Source organism: Xenopus tropicalis, chromosome 8 (assembly GCF_000004195.4).
Source record: "Xenopus tropicalis strain Nigerian chromosome 8, UCB_Xtro_10.0, whole genome shotgun sequence".
Lineage (NCBI taxonomy): Eukaryota > Metazoa > Chordata > Amphibia > Anura > Pipidae > Xenopus > Xenopus tropicalis.
Genome location: NC_030684.2, coordinates 2,660,939 through 2,682,735, shown reverse-complemented (window position 1 = coordinate 2,682,735; position 21,797 = coordinate 2,660,939). Strand labels below are relative to the sequence as shown.

At 52.9% G+C, this 21,797-nt stretch overlaps 1 protein-coding gene across 1 annotated transcript; it reads left to right on the top strand.

Moving 5' to 3' along the window:
- Window positions 1-263: 263 nt before the first annotated feature.
- mamdc4 (MAM domain containing 4) lies at window positions 264-21,409 on the top strand. The gene is made up of 28 exons (XM_031890986.1): window positions 264-730; window positions 3,585-3,659; window positions 3,749-3,922; window positions 5,612-5,737; window positions 5,923-6,065; window positions 6,149-6,233; window positions 6,367-6,486; window positions 6,624-6,752; window positions 7,428-7,504; window positions 7,583-7,747; window positions 12,588-12,669; window positions 14,328-14,420; window positions 14,746-14,847; window positions 15,048-15,307; window positions 15,394-15,502; window positions 15,585-15,692; window positions 15,980-16,114; window positions 16,237-16,364; window positions 16,454-16,682; window positions 18,135-18,272; window positions 18,356-18,483; window positions 18,603-18,693; window positions 19,051-19,200; window positions 19,284-19,418; window positions 19,513-19,640; window positions 19,738-19,861; window positions 19,994-20,172; window positions 20,818-21,409. The coding sequence occupies exons 1-28, from the start codon at window positions 682-684 to the stop codon at window positions 20,833-20,835; spliced, it is 3,480 nt and encodes a 1,159-aa protein (XP_031746846.1). The 5' UTR covers window positions 264-681; the 3' UTR covers window positions 20,836-21,409.
- The last annotated feature ends 388 nt before the right edge of the window (window positions 21,410-21,797 follow it).

Sequence of the window (21,797 nt, the reverse complement as noted above, 5' to 3'; positions counted from 1 at the left end):
GTTGTGCTGTGTGGACAAAACGCTGCCCGATGATTGGCCACCCGGTGTTCTTTAATCATTCACACCATTCCTGGGCACGTTGGCCTCCAGCGGGCCGGCCGCATAGTGTTTGGTTACAGCTGAACTATGAACTTCATATAAAGTAAGAGCAACACTGGGGGCCAATCAAACAGCAGCGCCCCAGGCAACACCAGTATGGAGTTCTGTGGGCCAACTGGGGAGCAGACCTGTAGCTGCCCCCCCCCCCCCCCCTGCTTTCAAGGGCCCCACTGAACATGCCAAGGGCACCCCTTGAGACTGGGGGCAGAGATGGGTTCTGGTACTGGCCCACTGGGCTGACATTTCTGTTTCAGACCGACCCAGTGAGTTACAGCAGTTTCAGCCTGAAATAAAGGCCAATAGAATGTAGTAATTGTGTATATAGTAATATATAATATAGTAGCTGAGTTTAACAAAAGACTCTAGTCCTATCACAGTCAACCCTTCCCTTGGTTATAGCTGAGGGTGGGGAGCACCCCATAATTCAAAGTTATGTTGGTGCCCAAACCCCCGCTGGGTGTGATGGTTTGATCCCATTCAGGTTGCACCTCCCGTTACTCAGCGCAGGAATCTCTCCCCAGCGCGGCCCAGTCTTCCTGATGGGTGAAAGTCCACTGGCAGCTCTTCCTCTTCTCTCCAGTCATGTACGGGCCCGCTCTCCTCCTCATCCTCCTCTCCCTCTGCTGCCCAGGTAAGAACCCAGAACCCTTATCAACCCAAATTACTGTGTGCGACTACAGCTCTATACTACTGAGCAGCACCCATGTGTCTATGTACTGACCCGTGTATCCCGGTATCTATGTACTGACCCGTGTGTATCCCGGTATCTATGTACTGACCCGTGTGTATCTCGGTATCTATGTACTGACCCGTGTGTATCCCGGTATCTATGTACTGACCCGTGTGTATCCCGGTATCTATGTACTGACCCGTGTGTATCCCGGTATCTATGTACTGACCCGTGTGTATCCCGGTATCTATGTACTGACCCGTGTGTATCCCGGTATCTATGTACTGACCCGTGTGTATCCCGGTATCTATGTACTGACCCGTGTGTATCCCGGTATCTATGTACTGACCCGTGTGTATCCCGGTATCTATGTACTGACCCGTGTGTATCCCGGTATCTATGTACTGACCCGTGTGTATCCCGGTATCTATGTACTGACCCGTGTGTATCCCAGTATGTATGTATTAACCCATATGTATCCCGGTATCTATGTACTGACCCATGTGTATCCCGGTATCTATGTACTGACCCATGTGTATCCCGGTATCTATGTACTGACCCGTGTGTATCCCAGTATGTATGTATTAACCCATATGTATCCTGGTATCTATGTACTGACCCATATGTATCTCCGTATCTATGTACTGACCCGTGTGTATCCCGGTATCTATGTACTGACCCGTGTGTATCCCGGTATCTATGTACTGACCCGTGTGTATCCCGGTATCTATGTACTGACCCGTGTGTATCCCGGTATCTATGTACTGACCCGTGTGTATCCCGGTATCTATGTACTGACCCATATGTATCCTGGTATCTATGTACTGACCCATATGTATCTCCGTATCTATGTACTGACCCGTGTGTATCCCGGTATCTATGTACTGACCCGTGTGTATCCCGGTATCTATGTACTGACCCGTGTGTATCCCGGTATCTATGTACTGACCCGTGTGTATCCCGGTATCTATGTACTGACCCGTGTGTATCCCGGTATCTATGTACTGACCCGTGTGTATCCCGGTATCTATGTACTGACCCGTGTGTATCCCGGTATCTATGTACTGACCCGTGTGTATCCCAGTATGTATGTATTAACCCATATGTATCCCGGTATCTATGTACTGACCCATGTGTATCCCGGTATCTATGTACTGACCCGTGTGTATCCCGGTATCTATGTACTGACCCATATGTATCCCGGTATCTATGTACTGACCCGTGTGTATCCCGGTATCTATGTACTGACCCGTGTGTATCCCGGTATCTATGTACTGACCCGTGTGTATCTCGGTATCTATGTACTGACCCGTGTGTATCCCGGTATCTATGTACTGACCCGTGTGTATCCCGGTATCTATGTACTGACCCGTGTGTATCCCGGTACTGACCCATGTCATTGCCAGCAGGGCAAGATGGAGACAGTAAGGCAAGATGGGGACAGTAGGGCAAGATGGAGACAGTAGGGCAAGATGGAGACAGTAGGACAAGATGGGGACAGTAGGGCAAGATGGGGACAGTAGGGCAAGATGGAGACAGTAGGACAAGATGGGGACAGTAGGACAAGATGGGGACAGTAGGACAAGATGGAGACAGTAGGGCAAGATGGGGACTGTAGGGCAAGATGGAGACAGTAGGGCAAGATGGGGACTGTAGGGCAAGATGGAGACAGTAGGGCAAGATGGGGACTGTAGGGCAAGATGGGGACAGTAGGGCAAGATGGAGACAGTAGGGCAAGATGGGGACAGTAGGGCAAGATGGAGACAGTAGGACAAGATGGGGACAGTAGGGCAAGATGGGGACAGTAGGGCAAGATGGAGACAGTAGGACAAGATGGAGACAGTAGGACAAGATGGGGACAGTAGGACAAGATGGAGACAGTAGGGATAGATGGAGACAGTAGGGCAAGATGGAGACAGTAGGGCAAGATGGAGACAGTAGGGCAAGATGGAGACAGTAGGACAAGATGGAGACAGTAGGGCAAGATGGAGACAGTAGGACAAGATGAAGACAGTAGGACAAGATGGAGACAGTAGGGCAAGATGGGGACAGTAGGACAAGATGGAGACAGTAGGGCAAGATGGGGACTGTAGGGCAAGATGGAGACAGTAGGGCAAGATGGGGACTGTAGGGCAAGATGGGGACAGTAGGGCAAGATGGAGACAGTAGGGCAAGATGGGGACAGTAGGGCAAGATGGAGACAGTAGGGCAAGATGGAGACAGTAGGACAAGATGGGGACAGTAGGGCAAGATGGGGACAGTAGGGCAAGATGGAGACAGTAGGACAAGATGGAGACAGTAGGACAAGATGGGGACAGTAGGACAAGATGGAGACAGTAGGGATAGATGGAGACAGTAGGGCAAGATGGAGACAGTAGGGCAAGATGGAGACAGTAGGGCAAGATGGAGACAGTAGGGCAAGATGGAGACAGTAGGACAAGATGGAGACAGTAGGGCAAGATGGAGACAGTAGGGCAAGATGGAGACAGTAGGGCAAGATGGAGACAGTAGGGCAAGATGGAGACAGTAGGGCAAGATGGAGACAGTAGGACAAGATGGAGACAGTAGGGATAGATGGAGACAGTAGGGCAAGATGGAGACAGTAGGGCAAGATGGAGACAGTAGGGCAAGATGGAGACAGTAGGACAAGATGGGGACAGTAGGGCAAGATGGGGACAGTAGGGCAAGATGGAGACAGTAGGACAAGATGGGGACAGTAGGGCAAGATGGGGACAGTAGGGCAAGATGGGGACAGTAATTGAGCTAAGGTTTGCTATGATTTTATTGGCTGTATCATTTAACCCTCTCTGTGCAGGTTGCTGGTGTAACCCAGAGAAACTCTGTAACTTTGTTTGCGATCAGTGGGATTGCTCAGATGAGAAACATTGTGGTGAGTAGAATTAATATTATTATTATTGCCCCCTGGTATTTTGCCCCCATATGTTCCGCTCACACTAATGACCTTAATCTGCCCCTCAGGGTACCACAAGGAATCCTCACTGTTGGGAAGAGCCTTCAGCTGTGACTTTGAGCAGGACGACTGTGGTTGGACCGATGTCAGCACCTCGTCCTACCGGTGGGTCAGAGAGCGCAGAACCTTCTCTAGGTGGGGCACCCGACCCCATGGGGATCACACGCTGAGGAACAGATGGGGTAAGTCTGTTAGATCCCACCTCAACGGGGGGCTTAAAGCAGGATAGAGACAGTCAGTTAAGATATAGACAGCAGGACAAGATGGAGGCAATAGGGCAAGAGCGAGACAGTAGGGCAAGAAAGAGACAGTGGGGCAAGATGGAGACAGTAGGGCAAGAAGGAGACAGTGGGGCAAGATGGGGACAGTGGGGCAAGATGGAGACAGTAGGGCAAGATGGAGACAGTAGGGCAAGATGGAGACAGTAGGGCAAGATGGAGACAGTAGGGCAAGATGGAGACAGTAGGGCAAGAAGGAGACAGTAGGGCAAGATGGAGACAGTAGGGCAAGAAGGAGACAGTAGGGCAAGATGGAGACAGTAGGGCAAGAAGGAGACAGTAGGGCAAGATGGAGACAGTAGGGCAAGAAGGAGACAGTAGGGCAAGATGGAGACAGTAGGGCAAGATGGAGACAGTAGGGCAAGATGGAGACAGTAGGGCAAGAAGGAGACAGTAGGGCAAGATGGAGACAGTAGGGCAAGATGGAGACAGTAGGGCAAGATGGAGACAGTAGGGCAAGATGGAGACAGTAGGGCAAGATGGAGACAGTAGGGCAAGATGGAGACAGTAGGGCAAGATGGAGACAGTAGGGCAAGATGGAGACAGTAGGGCAAGAAGGAGACAATAGGACAAGATGGAGACGGTAGGGCAAGATGGAGACGGTAGGGCAAGATGGAGACAATAGGACAAGATGGAGACAGTAGGACAAGATGGGAGACAGTAGGACAAGATGGAGACGGTAGGGCAAGATGGAGACGGTAGGACAAGATGGAGACGGTAGGACAAGATGGGGACGGTAGGGCAAGATGGAGACGGTAGGGCAAGATGGGGACGGTAGGACAAGATGGGAGACAGTAGGACAAGATGGGGACAGTAGGGCAAGATGGAGACAGTAGGGCAAGATGGAGACAGTAGGGCAAGATGGGGACAGTAGGGCAAGATGGAGACAGTAGGACAAGATGGGGACAGTAGGACAAGATGGGGACAGTAGGACAAGATGGAGACAGTAGGACAAGATGGAGACAGTAGGGCAAGATGGGGACAGTAGGACAAGATGGAGACAGTAGGGCAAGATGGAGACAGTAGGGCAAGATGGGGACAGTAGGACAAGATGGAGACAGTAGGGCAAGATGGAGACAGTAGGACAAGATGGGGACAGTAGGACAAGATGGGGACAGTAGGACAAGATGGAGACAGTAGGGCAAGATGGAGACAGTAGGGCAAGATGGGGACAGTAGGGCAAGATGGAGACAGTAGGGCAAGATGGGGACAGTAGGACAAGATGGGGACAGTAGGACAAGATGGGGACAGTAGGGCAAGATGGAGACAGTAGGGCAAGATGGAGACAGTAGGACAAGATGGGGACAGTAGGACAAGATGGGGACAGTAGGGCAAGATGGAGACAGTAGGGCAAGATGGGGACAGTAGGACAAGATGGAGACAGTAGGGCAAGATGGGGACAGTAGGACAAGATGGGGACAGTAGGGCAAGATGGAGACAGTAGGACAGATGAGGTGAGTGCAAGACCCTAGATGGGGCACTTAACCCTATGGGGATCACACATATCCCTTTAGCTTTTGGTACATTGCACCGCCCATTTATCTCACTTAAAGGGAAAGTAAATGCCTCACAATGATCTTTCATCTCATGCAGGTTGGTTTATGGCCACCGGTGGCCACACGGGGAAAGCCGCAGCCACGGCCAGCCTCCAGTCACCCATTCTACGTAACGCGGCTGCTACATGTGAGATCCACCTCCATTACCACATATGGGCCCCAGGTAAGATCCTTGCAGAGGCCAGGGGGAGGGGCTGAGTTGTAGGGGGAGGTTCTTTGACACCATTGTCCATGTATGGGTTTCCAAGCACTCTAACATCTTGCCACATCCAGTACCGAGCCAGCTCATTGGCTGTTCCTCTTGTACAATGTCATTGGCCAATTTCTCTTGGATCCCAACCTTTTCAGATGCGACGACCATAAACGGGACCCTCTCCGTGCAACTCACCGATAAAACGCAAACGTACAATTTATGGGTCGGTCCCAAGAGCAGCGTCCTGGGCTGGAGACAAACCGTAATCTACCCAGGCCGGATCCGGGGGCAATTCCAGGTGGGGCTTTACCTTCCCTTCACTACCAGTTGGACTTTCCCATCATCTCCAAGGGGGTCACTTGGTTTTCTCTCTCCCCTCAGCTCATTGTGGTCTCTTCCAGAGACCCCTCAAGCCAAGGGGACATTGCTATTGATGACTTGGAGTTCCGGCACTGTGGCCTCTCAGGTAATTCATTCTGATTGGCTCAATCTCAAGACCAAGGGCCACATTTTCATGGTCTACTGAGCAGCCTACAAAGCCTCTGAGATAGTCCTGGGCAAACCTAATTGGTTTTGGGTTGTCTCTTTTGGGTTCCCAGCTCCACAGTTGGCATGCCCTGCCGGGTACCACCAGTGCCCACTTGGACCTTGCGTGATGCCAGAATCACTCTGTGATGGGACTGACGACTGTGGAGATAACTCTGACGAGAGCAATTGCAGTAAGTCATGTAGTTACCCCACCATTTGCCCTATTGGCACGTTGTAGACCATCGTATTAGACCTAGTGGTCATCACTAACCAGCCCTATTGCATGATGGTTCCTCAATGCATTTGTTTTGTTTCCTACTAACTGTAGCTGGGCACCGATTCTGCAACTTTGAGACGGATTCCTGCCAGTGGGATTCAACTGCCCCTAACAGCTGGCACAGGGCAAATGGCATCGGCTCCAAGCCAAGTAGAGACCATACTTCAGCCAATAGGAATGGTGAGTACTTAACTGCTATGGTGGCATAGTGAGGTTCAGTAAGGATATCAGGGGGTGGGGTATTCAGCCTGGCTTATTCCCTTTGGTTCTGCCCCTAGTGGTAACTTGCTGGAACTGCAGGGAGGATTCCCAGAGCCCTTCCCAGCCTGCACTGATCCTGGGGGTTCAATCTGGCTTATTCCCTTGGGTTCTGCCCCTAGTGGTAACTTGCTGGAACTGCAGGGAGGATTCCCAGAGCCCTTCCCAGCCTGCACTGCTCCTGGGGGCTCAATCTGGCTTATTCCCTTGGGTTCTGCCCCTAGTGGTAACTTGCTGGAACTGCAGGGAGGATTCCCAGAGCCCTTCCCAGCCTGCACTGCTCCTGGGGGTTCAATCAGGCTTATTCCCTTGGGTTCTGCCCCTAGTGGTAACTTGCTGGAACTGCAGGAAGGATTCCCAGAGCCCTTCCCAGCCTGCACTGCTCCTGGGGGTTCAATCTGGCTTATTCCCTTTGGTTCTGCCCCTAGTGGTAACTTGCTGGAACTGCAGGGAGGATTCCCAGAGCCCTTCCCAGCCTGCACTGCTCCTGGGGGTTCAATCTGGCTTATTCCCTTGGGTTCTGCCCCTAGTGGTTACTTGCTGGAACTGCAGGGAGGATTCCCAAGGCCAGAGCATTACCATTGGTATATATTTCAGGTTACTTTCTGAAGGTGGAGAATGGTTCCTCAGCGGCGTTGTCTCTCCCCACTCAGCCAAGCAATGAGCCTTGCTCTGTAAGTAACTCTAGCGCCACCATGGGGCACCCCCAGGCTTTACACTGGCCCATATGTGACTGTATAAATCTTGTGTAGGTGGTGCTGTATTATCTTATGGATGGATCTGACGGAAACCGCCTGCTGATCAGTTCCCAGAAGGGCAACGAAGCAAAGAAAGTGTTGGCAGAAAGGCAGGGCCAGAGGGGGCAAGTGTGGCTCCGGGAGAAAGTCACCCTCCAGCTGCCGGACCCAGAACATACAGTAAGGATCACACACATCTCCCTATAGGGACCATAGAATGGGTGGGAATGGCAGGAGGGGCTACTTTACCCATAGGGTAGTGGGTGCGCGGAACGGCCTTCCTGTAGATCTGGCAGGGACTGAAGCAAAAGTACTAAGGAAAAATAGGTGCTAGGTTACTGAATGGGCAGTGGGTGCAGGGAACTCAGTCCCAGCAGAAGCAGTAGGGGCTGAAGGCAGGAGGCGGTACTTGACTAAATGAGTATTAGGCACAGGGAACTCACTCCCAGCAGAAGCAGCAGGGGCTGAAGGCAGGAGGCGGTACTTGACTAAATGAGTAATAGGTACAGGGAACTCACTCCCAGCAGAAGCAGTAGGGGCTGAAGGCAGGAGCTGGTACTTGACTAAATGAGTATTAGGTACAGGGAACTCACTCCCAGCAGAAGCAGCAGGGGCTGAAGGGAGGAGCTGGTACTTGACTAAATGAGTATTAGGTACAGGGAACTCACTCCCAGCAGAAGCAGCAGGGGCTGAAGGCAGGAGCTGGTACTTGACTAAATGAGTAATAGGTACAGGGAACTCACTCCCAGCAGAAGCAGCAGGGGCTGAAGGCAGGAGCTGGTACTTGACTAAATGAGTAATAGGTACAGGGAACTCACTCCCAGCAGAAGCAGTAGGGGCTGAAAGCAGGAGGCGGTACTTGACTAAATGAGTATTAGGTACAGGGAACTCACTCCCAGCAGAAGCAGTAGGGGCTGAAGGCAGGAGGCGGTACTTGACTAAATGAGTAATAGGTACAGGGAACTCACTCCCAGCAGAAGCAGTAGGGGCTGAAAGCAGGAGGCGGTACTTGACTAAATGAGTATTAGGTACAGGGAACTCACTCCCAGCAGAAGCAGTAGGGGCTGAAGGCAGGAGCTGGTACTTGACTAAATGAGTAATAGGTACAGGGAACTCACTCCCAGCAGAAGCAGTAGGGGCTGAAGGCAGGAGGCGGTACTTGACTAAATGAGTAATAGGTACAGGGAACTCACTCCCAGCAGAAGCAGTAGGGGCTGAAGGCAGGAGCTGGTACTTGACTAAATGAGTATTAGGTACAGGGAACTCACTCCCAGCAGAAGCAGTAGGGGCTGAAGGCAGGAGGCGGTACTTGACTAAATGAGTAATAGGTACAGGGAACTCACTCCCAGCAGAAGCAGTAGGGGCTGAAGGCAGGAGCTGGTACTTGACTAAACGAGTATTAGGTACAGGGAACTCACTCCCAGCAGAAGCAGTAGGGGCTGAAGGCAGGAGCTGGTACTTGACTAAATGAGTATTAGGTACAGGGAACTCACTCCCAGCAGAAGCAGTAAGGGCTGAAGGCAGGAGGCGGTACTTGACTAAATGAGTAATAGGTACAGGGAACTCACTCCCAGCAGAAGCAGTAGGGGCTGAAGGCAGGAGCTGGTACTTGACTAAATGAGTAATAGGTACAGGGAACTCACTCCCAGCAGAAGCAGTAGGGGCTGAAGGCAGGAGCTGGTACTTGACTAAATGAGTAATAGGTACAGGGAACTCACTCCCAGCAGAAGCAGTAGGGGCTGAAGGCAGGAGGCGGTACTTGACTAAATGAGTAATAGGTACAGGGAACTCACTCCCAGCAGAAGCAGTAAGGGCTGAAGGCAGGAGGCGGTACTTGACTAAATGAGTAATAGGTACAGGGAACTCACTCCCAGCAGAAGCAGTAAGGGCTGAAGGCAGGAGGCGGTACTTGACTAAATGAGTAATAGGTGCAGGGAACTCACTCCTAGCAGAAGCAGTAGGGGCTGAAGGCAGGAGGCGGTACTTGACTAAATGAGTATTAGGTGCAGGGAACTCACTCCTAGCAGAAGCAGTAAGGGCTGAAGGCAGGAGCTGGTACTTGACTAAATGAGTATTAGGTGCAGGGAACTCACTCCCAGCAGAAGCAGTAGGGGCTGAAAGCAGGAGGCGGTACTTGACTAAATGAGTATTAGGTGCAGGGAACTCACTCCCAGCAGAAGCAGTAGGGGCTGAAGGCAGGAGCTGGTACTTGACTAAATGAGTATTAGGTACAGGGAACTCACTCCCAGCAGAAGCAGTAGGGGCTGAAGGCAGGAGCTGGTACTTGACTAAATGAGTAATAGGTACAGGGAACTCACTCCCAGCAGAAGCAGTAGGGGCTGAAGGCAGGAGGCGGTTCTTGACTAAATGAGTAATAGGTACAGGGAACTCACTCCCAGCAGAAGCAGTAGGGGCTGAAGGCAGGAGCTGGTACTTGACTAAATGAGTAATAGGTACAGGGAACTCACTCCCAGCAGAAGCAGTAGGGGCTGAAGGCAGGAGCTGGTACTTGACTAAATGAGTATTAGGTACAGGGAACTCACTCCCAGCAGAAGCAGTAGGGGCTGAAGGCAGGAGCTGGTACTTGACTAAATGAGTAATAGGTACAGGGAACTCACTCCCAGCAGAAGCAGTAGGGGCTGAAGGCAGGAGCTGGTACTTGACTAAATGAGTAATAGGTACAGGGAACTCACTCCCAGCAGAAGCAGTAGGGGCTGAAGGCAGGAGGCGGTACTTGACTAAATGAGTAATAGGTACAGGGAACTCACTCCCAGCAGAAGCAGTAGGGGCTGAAGGCAGGAGGCGGTACTTGACTAAATGAGTAATAGGTACAGGGAACTCAGTCCCAGCAGAAGCAGCAGGGGCTGAAGGCAGGAGCTGGTACTTGACTAAATGAGTAATAGGTACAGGGAACTCACTCCCAGCAGAAGCAGTAGGGGCTGAAGGCAGGAGCTGGTACTTGACTAAATGAGTAATAGGTACAGGGAACTCACTCCCAGCAGAAGCAGTAGGGGCTGAAGGCAGGAGGCGGTACTTGACTAAATGAGTAATAGGTACAGGGAACTCACTCCCAGCAGAAGCAGTAGGGGCTGAAGGCAGGAGCTGGTACTTGACTAAATGAGTAATAGGTACAGGGAACTCACTCCCAGCAGAAGCAGTAGGGGCTGAAGGCAGGAGGCGGTACTTGACTAAATGAGTAATAGGTACAGGGAACTCACTCCCAGCAGAAGCAGTAGGGGCTGAAAGCAGGAGGCGGTACTTGACTAAATGAGTAATAGGTACAGGGAACTCACTCCCAGCAGAAGCAGTAGGGGCTGAAGGCAGGAGCTGGTACTTGACTAAATGAGTAATAGGTACAGGGAACTCACTCCCAGCAGAAGCAGTAGGGGCTGAAGGCAGGAGCTGGTACTTGACTAAATGAGTAATAGGTACAGGGAACTCACTCCCAGCAGAAGCAGTAGGGGCTGAAGGCAGGAGCTGGTACTTGACTAAATGAGTAATAGGTACAGGGAACTCACTCCCAGCAGAAGCAGTAGGGGCTGAAGGCAGGAGGCGGTACTTGACTAAGTGAGTAATAGGTACAGGGAACTCACTCCCAGCAGAAGCAGTAGGGGCTGAAGGCAGGAGCTGGTACTTGACTAAATGAGTATTAGGTACAGGGAACTCACTCCCAGCAGAAGCAGTAGGGGCTGAAGGCAGGAGGCAGTACTTGACTAAATGAGTATTAGGTACAGGGAACTCACTCCCAGCAGAAGCAGTAGGGGCTGAAGGCAGGAGGCGGTACTTGACTAAATGAGTATTAGGTACAGGGAACTCACTCCCAGCAGAAGCAGTAGGGGCTGAAGGCAGGAGCTGGTACTTGACTAAATGAGTAATAGGTACAGGGAACTCACTCCCAGCAGAAGCAGTAGGGGCTGAAGGCAGGAGGCGGTACTTGACTAAATGAGTAATAGGTACAGGGAACTCACTCCCAGCAGAAGCAGTAGGGGCTGAAGGCAGGAGCTGGTACTTGACTAAATGAGTAATAGGTACAGGGAACTCACTCCCAGCAGAAGCAGTAGGGGCTGAAAGCAGGAGCTGGTACTTGACTAAATGAGTATTAGGTACAGGGAACTCACTCCCAGCAGAAGCAGCAGGGGCTGAAGGCAGGAGCTGGTACTTGACTAAATGAGTAATAGGTACAGGGAACTCACTCCCAGCAGAAGCAGTAGGGGCTGAAGGCAGGAGGCGGTACTTGACTAAATGAGTAATAGGTACAGGGAACTCACTCCCAGCAGAAGCAGTAGGGGCTGAAAGCAGGAGGCGGTACTTGACTAAATGAGTAATAGGTACAGGGAACTCACTCCCAGCAGAAGCAGTAGGGGCTGAAGGCAGGAGGCGGTACTTGACTAAATGAGTAATAGGTACAGGGAACTCACTCCCAGCAGAAGCAGTAGGGGCTGAAGGCAGGAGGCGGTACTTGACTAAATGAGTAATAGGTACAGGGAACTCACTCCCAGCAGAAGCAGTAGGGGCTGAAGGCAGGAGCTGGTACTTGACTAAATGAGTATTAGGTACAGGGAACTCACTCCCAGCAGAAGCAGTAGAGGCTGAAGGCAGGAGCTGGTACTTGACTAAATGAGTAATAGGTACAAGGAACTCACTCCCAGCAGAAGCAGTAGGGGCTGAAGGCAGGAGCTGGTACTTGACTAAATGAGTAATAGGTACAGGGAACTCACTCCCAGCAGAAGCAGTAGGGGCTGAAAGCAGGAGGCGGTACTTGACTAAATGAGTATTAGGTACAGGGAACTCACTCCCAGCAGAAGCAGTAGGGGCTGAAGGCAGGAGGCGGTACTTGACTAAATGAGTAATAGGTACAGGGAACTCACTCCCAGCAGAAGCAGTAGGGGCTGAAGGAAAAAGGCAGGGCAGAGTAATGGCAGAAGATGAAAGCTCAATGGATAGTGGGGGTCCTGCTATTATCTAATGATCCCCCCCCTTCCCTGTGCCTCGGGCCCCACCCCAATCCTTCCCATTACAGATTATCATTGAGGGAATGGCTGGGCCGGACTCTGTGGTTGCTTTGGATGATCTGATCTTCTCTCCGGGGTGCAAACTAGTAGGTAAGTGTTACCCTAATATTAAACCAAAAAAACACGCCCTAATCCTCGGCCAACATACCCGCCCTATCCCTCGGCCAACGCGCCCGCCCTATCCCTCGGCCAACGTGCCCCGCCCTATCCCTCGGCCAACGCGTCCCGCCCTATCCCTCGGCCAACGCGCCCGCCCTATCCCTCGGCCAACGCGTCCCACCCTATCCCTCGGCCAACGCGCCCGCCCTATCCCTCGGCCAACGCGTCCCACCCTATCCCTCGGCCAACGCGTCCCACCCTATCCCTCGGCCAACGCGCCCGCCCTATCCCTCGGCCAACGCGCCCCGCCCTATCCCTCGACCAACGCGTCCCACCCTATCCCTCGGCCAACGCGTCCCACCCTATCCCTCGGCCAACGCGCCCGCCCTATCCCTCGGCCAACGCGTCCCACCCTATCCCTCGGCCAACGCGCCCCGCCCTATCCCTCAGGCAACGCGCCCACCCTAACCCTCAGGCAACGCGCCCACCCTATCCCTCGGCCAACGGTCCCACCCTATCCCTCGGCCAACGTGTCCCACCCTATCCCTCGGCCAACGTGTCCCACCCTAACCCTCGGCCAACGTGCCCACCCTAACCCTCGGCCAACGTGTCCCACCCTAACCCTCGGCCAACGTGCCCACCCTAACCCTCGGCCAACTTGCCCCACCCTAACCCTCGGCCAACGTGCCCGCCCTAACCCTCGGCCAACGCGCCCGCCCTATCCCTCGGCCAACGGTCCCACCCTATCCCTCGGCCAACGTGTCCCACCCTATCCCTCGGCCAACGTGTCCCACCCTAACCCTCGGCCAACGTGCCCACCCTAACCCTCGGCCAACGTGTCCCCCCTAACCCTCGGCCAACGTGTCCCACCCTAACCCTCGGCCAACGTGCCCGCCCTAACCCTCGGCCAACGCGCCCGCCCTATCCCTCGGCCAACGGTCCCACCCTATCCCTCGGCCAACGTGTCCCACCCTATCCCTCGGCCAACGTGTCCCACCCTAACCCTCGGCCAACGTGCCCACCCTAAACCCTCGGCCAACGTGCCCACCCTAACCCTCGGCCAACGTGTCCACCCTAACCCTCGGCCAACGTGTCCCACCCTAACCCTCGGGCCAACGTGCCCACCCTAACCCTCGGCCAACGTGTCCCACCCTAACCCTCGGCCAACGTGCCCACCCTAACCCTCGGCCAACTTGCCCCACCCTAACCCTCGGCCAACGTGCCCACCCTAACCCTCGGCCAACGCACCCGCCCTATCCCTCGGCCAACGTGTCCCACCCTATCCCTCGGCCAACGTGTCCCACCCTAACCCTCGGCCAACGTGCCCACCCTAACCCTCGGCCAACGTGTCCCACCCTAACCCTCGGCCAACGTGCCCACCCTAACCCTCGGCCAACGTGTCCCACCCTAACCCTCGGCCAACGTGCCCACCCTAACCCTCGGCCAACTTGCCCCACCCTAACCCTCGGCCAACGTGCCCACCCTAACCCTCGGCCAACTTGCCCCACCCTAACCCTCGGCCAACGTGCCCACCCTAACCCTCGGCCAACTTGCCCCACCCTAACCCTCGGCCAACGTGCCCCACCCTAACCCTCGGCCAACGTGCCCACCTGACACATGTATCACAATCAATGTTCCATTGCATTAAGGGCCCCCCCCGGCCATGGTGGAAACTCCAAGACTCCTGAGCCCTCAAGCCAAACCCTTTAACCAGGAGAAAGAGACCTGCCGTGATGCCTCAGGTAAGGGCCAATGATCCTGGCTCCTAAGCTTAAAGGCAGTTTTAGGGTATTGTTTCCCCTTGTTAATCAAAGTGATGGAATAACACCCCCTGGCAATCGATTGCTGCCCTATTTGGTTCAAGATCGCCCCCCTTTCTGCCCTTACCCTGCAGCCTAGAACCGAATCTATTTCTACTCTGTGGAGGCTTCCATTTTCCACTGATGTAAGTGGGCGGGGAATGCAGGGGTCAGCTGACCCTTAATGCTACATTGTATTGGTCACACTGACTCGCACCAGGGGGTAACATGAAGCAGCTGCCTGATCCGGATCTTCTTATCCCCACAGGGTTCCTGTTTAATAACAACGCGGCTAATTGGACAGACCTGAGCATTGGGAAACTAAAGTGGGGGGCAGACAATGGGGCGCTGCCTGGAGGAGACACTAGAAGTAAGGGGGGACCCTCGGCACAGACTGGTATTGTATGGGCAGGAATACGTTTCATTATATAGGTATATATATATAGTGTATTTATATAGAGGGGTGGAAACCCACGCCATCTAGTGGCCAATACTTTACACTGCGCCAATGAGCCCTAATCCAGGCTGTGTTGGTCACTACTCTGATTAATGTTCCCCCCCTTTTTCCAGAATATCTGGGGGTGCAGCAGGCACAAGGAAACCTTCTGGTTGGGGCAGAAACTCGGAGTCCGACTTTGTGCGCCGTGGGACCCACTTGTGCCGTCAAAATGACCTATTACTTCAACAGTGGCCCTGCAGGGTCCCTATCCCTGAGCTTGTGGGATCCTGAATCGGGGGCCCACTCCCACATCTGGGGGAGCCAGGGGGAGTCCAGACCAGAATGGAGGTCCGTCGTGATCCCAGTCGGGGAACGGAAGCAGCAGTTCCAGGTACCGAGCTGCCCAACTCTATGTTACCCAATCTCCCCCCGGTACTTACCTGGGTACATAACTGCCCCCCATCCTTTTGCCCGTAGCTGGTGTTGGTGGGCTCTGTGGAACCCCTGCCCGGGGGGGACTGGGGCGCAGCGGTGGAGGAAATTCAGTTTATAGACTGTGGAATCAAACAACTGACGGTAGATGAAGGTAGGTTAGGGGGGCTACATATCTGGGGGGGGGTGTAGGTGCTCCTGGGCCGAGATACCCTAAGGGCATTTATTATCCGTAGCTCCCGTAACGTGTAACTTTGAGTCGGGCACGTGTGGCTGGTACCAGGACCCGACGGACGATATGGACTGGATAATGGGGGCACAGGGGGACCACACCACAGGCAAAGGTAGGTTCCTGATTGTCACATCTGCCCCCATGGTGGCTACGTGCCCTCAGCTCTGTCACTTTACAAGGGTTAAACCCCTACAATCAATACCCCCCTGAAGGGGGAACACTGCCCAGTAGGTCTTTCCTTGCGACTTTCTTCCTTAGGAGGCAGCCATCTTGAATCCCTTGCAATGCCCAGACTTCCTTCCTTAGGAGGCAGCCATCTTGAATCCCTTACGATGCCCAGACTTTCTTCTTAAGGAGGCAGCCATCTTGAATCCGTAATGCTCAGCTTCTCTGTTGCAGGTAACTTCATCTATGTGGATGGGGGTTCCCGCACAGACCGGGGTATGAAGGCACGACTCCTCACATACGCCCAGTCTTCTGCCGGAGACTCCCAGTGCCTCTCCTTCTACTACCGGGTGTGGGGCCCGGACGCAGGTAGGACACTATTTCCTGGTTTGGGCTGCTCTCTTCCCCATGGTCAGGCATTGGGGGCGGGGCTTTGTTCCAACAGTCAGGCTGCTCAGGCATTTCAGACTGAATTACCATTTTCCTTTCAGGCACTTTGATCTTGTCGAGTATCATTGATGGGAAGGAGACTCTGCTCTGGACCGGCACCGGAACCCATGGGAACAGGTGGCACCACGAATCCGTCACCCTCACTATCCCGACTGCAGGGAAATACCAGGTAGGAGAGGCAGGAAAAGCCACATTATGGGTAGTTGCCCTGGGGCGTCATTATCTAGTGGGGTAACTGGTGTTGCTACCCCCTTCCAGCTGGCGTTGGACGCTGTGCGTGACGGCTCCGTAGGAAACATGGCGGTGGATGACATCACGCTGAGGCCGGGCGCTTGTGCTGCCCCAACCAGATGCACTTTTGAGGCCGGTACCTGCCGCTTCAAATCCGAGGGGCAATATAGGTGGAAACTGAATCAGAACCAGAACGCCAACCCTTCCGGCCCCCAGCCTGGTCCGTTCTTCGACCACACCCTACAGAGTATTGCAGGTATTAAGCACAACCCAGGGGTATCGGATCTGCCCCTTGGATAGGAGGCCACTCAGGTTGGGGAGTTGCAGTGAAATTGGGCCAAAAAAATGCAGAGAATCGGAGCGCTGATGTGTTGGTAGAAATGGAATGGGCAGGTTCTAGGCCTCCTAAACAGGGATGGGAAAGTTCTGGCCTCCCGACTGTTATCATTGTAGAACAGAAATGGGCAAGTTCTAGGCCTCCAAATAGTTCCATGTCAAAACAGGGATGGGAAAGTTCTGGCCTCCCAACTGTTGGCATTGTAGAACAAAAATGGGCAAGCTTTAGGCCTCCAAATAGTTCTGTGTCAAAACAGGGATGGGAAAGTTCTTGCCTCCCAACTGTTATCAATGTAGAACAGAAATGGGCAAGTTCTAGGCCTCCAAATAGTTCAACGCCAAAACAGGAATGGAAAAGTTCTGGCCTCCCAACTTCCAAATAGTTCTGTGTAGAAACAGGGATGGGAAAGTTCTGGCCTCCCAACTGTTGGCATTGTAGAACAGAAATGGGCAAGTTCTACGCCTCCAAATAGTCCTAAACAGGGATGGGAAAGTTCTGGCCTCCCAACTGTTGGCATTGTAGAACAGAAATGGGCAATTTCTAGGCTTCCAAATAGTCCTAAACAGGGATGGGAAAGTTCTGGCCTCCCAACTGTTATCATTGTAGAACAAAAATGTGCAAGTTCTAGGCTTTCAAATAGTTTCACACTGTAACAGAGATGGGAAAGTTCTGGCTTCCCATATGTTATCAATGTAGAACAGAAATGGGCAGGTTCTAGGCCTCCAAATAGTGCCATGTCAAAACAAGGCTGAGAAAGTTCTGGCCTCCCAACTGTTGACATAGTAGAACAAAAATGGGCAAGTTCTAGCTTCCAAATAGTTTCACGCTGAAACAGGGATGGGAAAGTTCTCACCTCCCAACTGTTATCAATGTAGAACAGAAATGGACAAGTTCTAGGCTTCCAAATAGTTCCATGGGAAAGTTCTGGCCTCCCAACTGTTGGCATTTGAGAACATATATATGCAAGCTCTGGCTTCAGGCTAATATTGAGAACAGTGATAACATCTGGGGCATCTAGGCCTCTCACTATAAGAACAGTGGTGGACAAAATCAATTATCTGGGTTCTGTCGGAGTATGGGTGGACAGTATCAAGGCCTTCAACTAGGCCAACCATCTAGTCTTCATGCCTACCTTATTCTATAGAGTACATGGACCTCTGCCCCCCATGCCCTCATCGTTCTACAATAGTTACGAGCAGTCTCAGGGTGAGAGAACTCGCTCTACGAGGCTCTTCGTTAGAAGCTTGGACATTCCAGGTTCCTCCCAATATTGCCAGGTTGTACGTTGGATGGAGACCAGGAGAAATGGCCGTTGGGTGGAAAGGTGAAGACTTGACGTAAGAGTACTTTTTAATGTTGGTCTCTCCACAGGGCATTACATGGTGGTTGATACTAGTTCCACCGCTCTGCCAAGGAGGGCATCTGCTGTGCTGACCTCCGACACGTACGGCGCGCTGCCTGCCCCGGGTTGTGTCAGTTTCTGGTCTCAGTTTGGAGGCGACCAATCAGGTGAGAAAGGCTCGGCAAGTACAAAGGCCGCCATTATTCTTGGGGGGCTCCATGACAATATACAACCAGTATCTATTTCCCAGGGACCCTGAATGTCTATGTTGTGGAGGGGAAGAAGAAAGAGATGCGGAAGCTCCTGAGTGCAAGTAGAACCCACGGAGATAACTGGGCCTACAGGAGCGCGACCATTCACCCGGGGGGGACGTGGGAGGTGAGGAGGCGATATCCACCCAATGTGTTGGCGTCCATCTTGCTACTCTCCATACGTCTCGTATCTGAGCGTCTCATTGGCTCTGCTTGACCCGTTCCCTCTTGTTCTTTTGCCCGTAGCTCAGGTTTGAAGCTGTTGGAGCAGGAGGAGATCGGGGTCACGTCGCTCTGGATGATATTCATATAAGTCACCACCCCTGTCATGAACCAGGTACCTACCCCCCCGAATGAAAAGCCTGAGGTTAGAGGGAAACCTATGATCTATTGGACCAGTTGATTCTGGTTCGGTCTGTCCCTTCCCCTATTTACCAAAAGAGCTCAGGCTTAACAACCTCCCCCCCCAGTACTGCCTTAGGTCTGTCCTATCCCCTATCTACCCCCCCCCCCCCCCCAAAGTACTGCCTTAGGTCTGTCCTATCCCCTATCTACCTAAAGAGCTCAGGCTTAACAACACCCCCCCCCCCCCACCCCTCCCCAGTACTGCCTTATGTCTGTCCCTTCAATAAAGAGCTCAGGCTTATTGCCGCCCCCCCCCCCATGTTTATGAGTCGTTTTGCTTTCCCCATAGCCGCGTGTGACTTCGAGTCAGGGTTCTGTGCCTGGTCCAATGTTCGGTTCCCACTAGTGGACACATACGACTGGGATTCTACCAATGGGGCGGGACAATTTTTGAAGAAAACTGCCATCAATGAAGACCACACGCTGGGCACCAAGGAGGGCAAGTGACTTTGTTGCCCCATTATCCCTCCCTAACAAACCCCCCTCTGGGGCACTAAGGGTACATTGTTGCTGTGCTTGCAGGGCATTACGCCTTCGTGGATACCGGATCCCTACACACAGAGGGGAGTTCTGCCTGGCTAACGAGTGAGCAACTCCCGGCAACCAGCGGCTCGTGCTTCAGCTTCTGGTACCGGACCGACGCCGGCGACCATTACCGTAAGATACCGCCGTTCCTTATAGCGGTTTTACCCCAGAGGGGGCAGCTAAGCCATAGGCAGTACTTGATATTGTTGGTTCTGGTCCATCCCAGATGCGGGGGAGCTGGTTCTGTTTATGAGCAGCGCTCAGGGCCTGCGGCCCGTTTGGGTTCTACACGGGCAGCACAGCAACGCTTGGCAGGAACAGCAACTCCAATTGGACAGCACAGTCGACTTTCAGGTAAGCTCCCCGGCCAATCAGAATGCAGTTTACTAAAAGAAGCCCAACCATTGGCTGGTAAGTGCCATTTTTAATTTTTTGTTTTTGCCGGTTTCAGTTTGTTTTCGAGGCTTCCAAGGGCTCCCGGCCGCACTCGGCTACGGTGGCACTCGATGATCTGAAGTACGTAACGGGCAGGTCATGTGACGCCAAACAGGAACAGGAAGGAGAACACGGGAGAGGTAAGTTCCACCCAATACAGAGGGGCAAATTTGACAACTGTATATTCTGCATCTTCCAAGGCCAAAAGGGCATTTCTTTTGCCCCCCCCCCCCCCCAGTGCCAGTGCTTTAGGGTGTTTCCGTGTTTGATAGGGGGCAAAACCAACGCTGGAACGATCCTGGCAGTGCTCCTCGGGGTGCTCCTGGGGCTCCTGTGCGGGGCAATCGGGTACCTCATCTATCGGAAGAGGAAGAAGAACCAGGCAGGGGCCCCCAGCGGTTTCGGCCCCGGTGACGGAGTGGAAGGGTTTGACAACGTGGCCTTCGAAGACGTAAGTCAACGTACTTAAAATGGCTGCCAAGGGTGCAACTCGGGCCCTACCCTCAGAATACAAGAACCCCGTATAAAGCTGCCTGATGCATCTTGCCCGACTGGCCAAACTGGGGCCTTTCAGTCCTATAATGATCCTCGTGGGCCGGCACATCTCAATTCAGATGCTCAAGTTACATCGGCAGGAAGTGGCCATCTTCATCACTTCCTGCCGTTCTGATTGGTCAGCCAGAATACAAAAGCAGGCAACAGGTCAACAAAAATTGAACCCACCCCCACAGCTCTGGGGCAATTTATATACCCTTGCCCCACCCACCTCTGATGTCATGGAGGGGGTGGGGCACAGCTATATATTAGCCACTCCCATAGGCAGAAGTGGGGGGCAGTTAGAACCCGCCCACAACCCAAGGAACTTATGTGCCCATTGGCCAAAACCCGCGGGCCCTGTGCTGGCCAGCCCATCCCTAGTGGCCATAGATGTTCATGGGCAGCCAGGCGCCTGGTGGTCCGGGTCGGCCAACTTTACCCTTTCCTAGGGGTATTTATCACCAACCAGTGAGGGGGCAGGGAACAGAGGGTTCTGGGGGGGGGGGGGGGGCCTTAAACCACTCCCCCCATTTACTGTAACTGTATTTTGCCTTTACAGGGCAGCGCATCATCATAGGAGGAAAGTATGGCGGCGGTTCTGTTAAAAGTTGGACTTGACCTATAGAATACAAGCACCGGGAACAGAGAGAGGGGTTTCTGAACTACAGCTCCCAGCACCACCAATCAGTGACCATTTCACAGAAACAGGAGGGCAGCTCAGCGTTGCTTCCAGCCACCACCCTGGCAACGCAATATCTATTGGGCCAATGCAGTGAACTCCATACAGAGCTTTCAGCCAATGAAATGGACTAGTGAATGGCTTCCTACTGGCTGGTTCCAGAGTGCTATCTGCCCAAAGTTGGTCAAGCAACTGTCCAGAGGGACCAAGTTGGCCGTTATATCGCTATGAGCTTTAGTCTGGGGGTCATTTTTCAACACTAGGCAATAACCCATAGCAACCAACCAAATTGTTGCTTTCATTGTTCTACCTGCAGCTGCCTGAGAAATGCCAATCACTCATAGGTTGCTATGGGTTACTGCCCATAGTTACTGGGTAAATTTGCCTGGTATTGATAAATGTGGCCCAGAGGTTTTTTCTCCCCCAGAAATCACTTCTGTACCGCAGGGAGTTAAATAAAATCCTAGTGGGATCCTTGTGTCTGTGTTTCTTCCCACACTAAGGGCCACTGCGCAATTACCCAGACTCCTCCCTTTCCTGCCCCACAACACCATAGCAACCACTTTCTACTTATCTGCCCGTGTATGGGCACCCCGGCCAACATTGGGCAGCTGATATTCCCATTGGATCAGGGACTGTATTGGCTTGTTGATGGCCCCCCCATTTGTAATTGGTTTGGCCCTAGGGCCCAATGATTAAATAAGCCCGATATCAGCATTAATTGGGCTCGTTTGGCCACCTTTAATATGATTGGTCATTAATATGCAACTGGTTTTTATTAGTTATTCTTTGTAGTTTCTGCTTGTTCAGCAGCTCTTCAATTTGGATTTTTAGAAGCTGGGTTGCTAGGGTCTTGTTGA

What these genes read in the sequence shown, in the direction of transcription:
- mamdc4 (XM_031890986.1), top strand. Translation starts at nt 682, where the DNA reads ATGTACGGGCCCGCTCTCCTCCTCATCCTCCTCTCCCTCTGCTGCCCA. An exon ending in CTCAGATGAGAAACATTGTG is followed by an intron (nt 3,660 to 3,748) that starts GTGAGTAGAATT and finishes TCTGCCCCTCAG; the next exon opens with GGTACCACAAGGAATCCTCA. An exon ending in TTACCACATATGGGCCCCAG is followed by an intron (nt 5,738 to 5,922) that starts GTAAGATCCTTG and finishes CAACCTTTTCAG; the next exon opens with ATGCGACGACCATAAACGGG.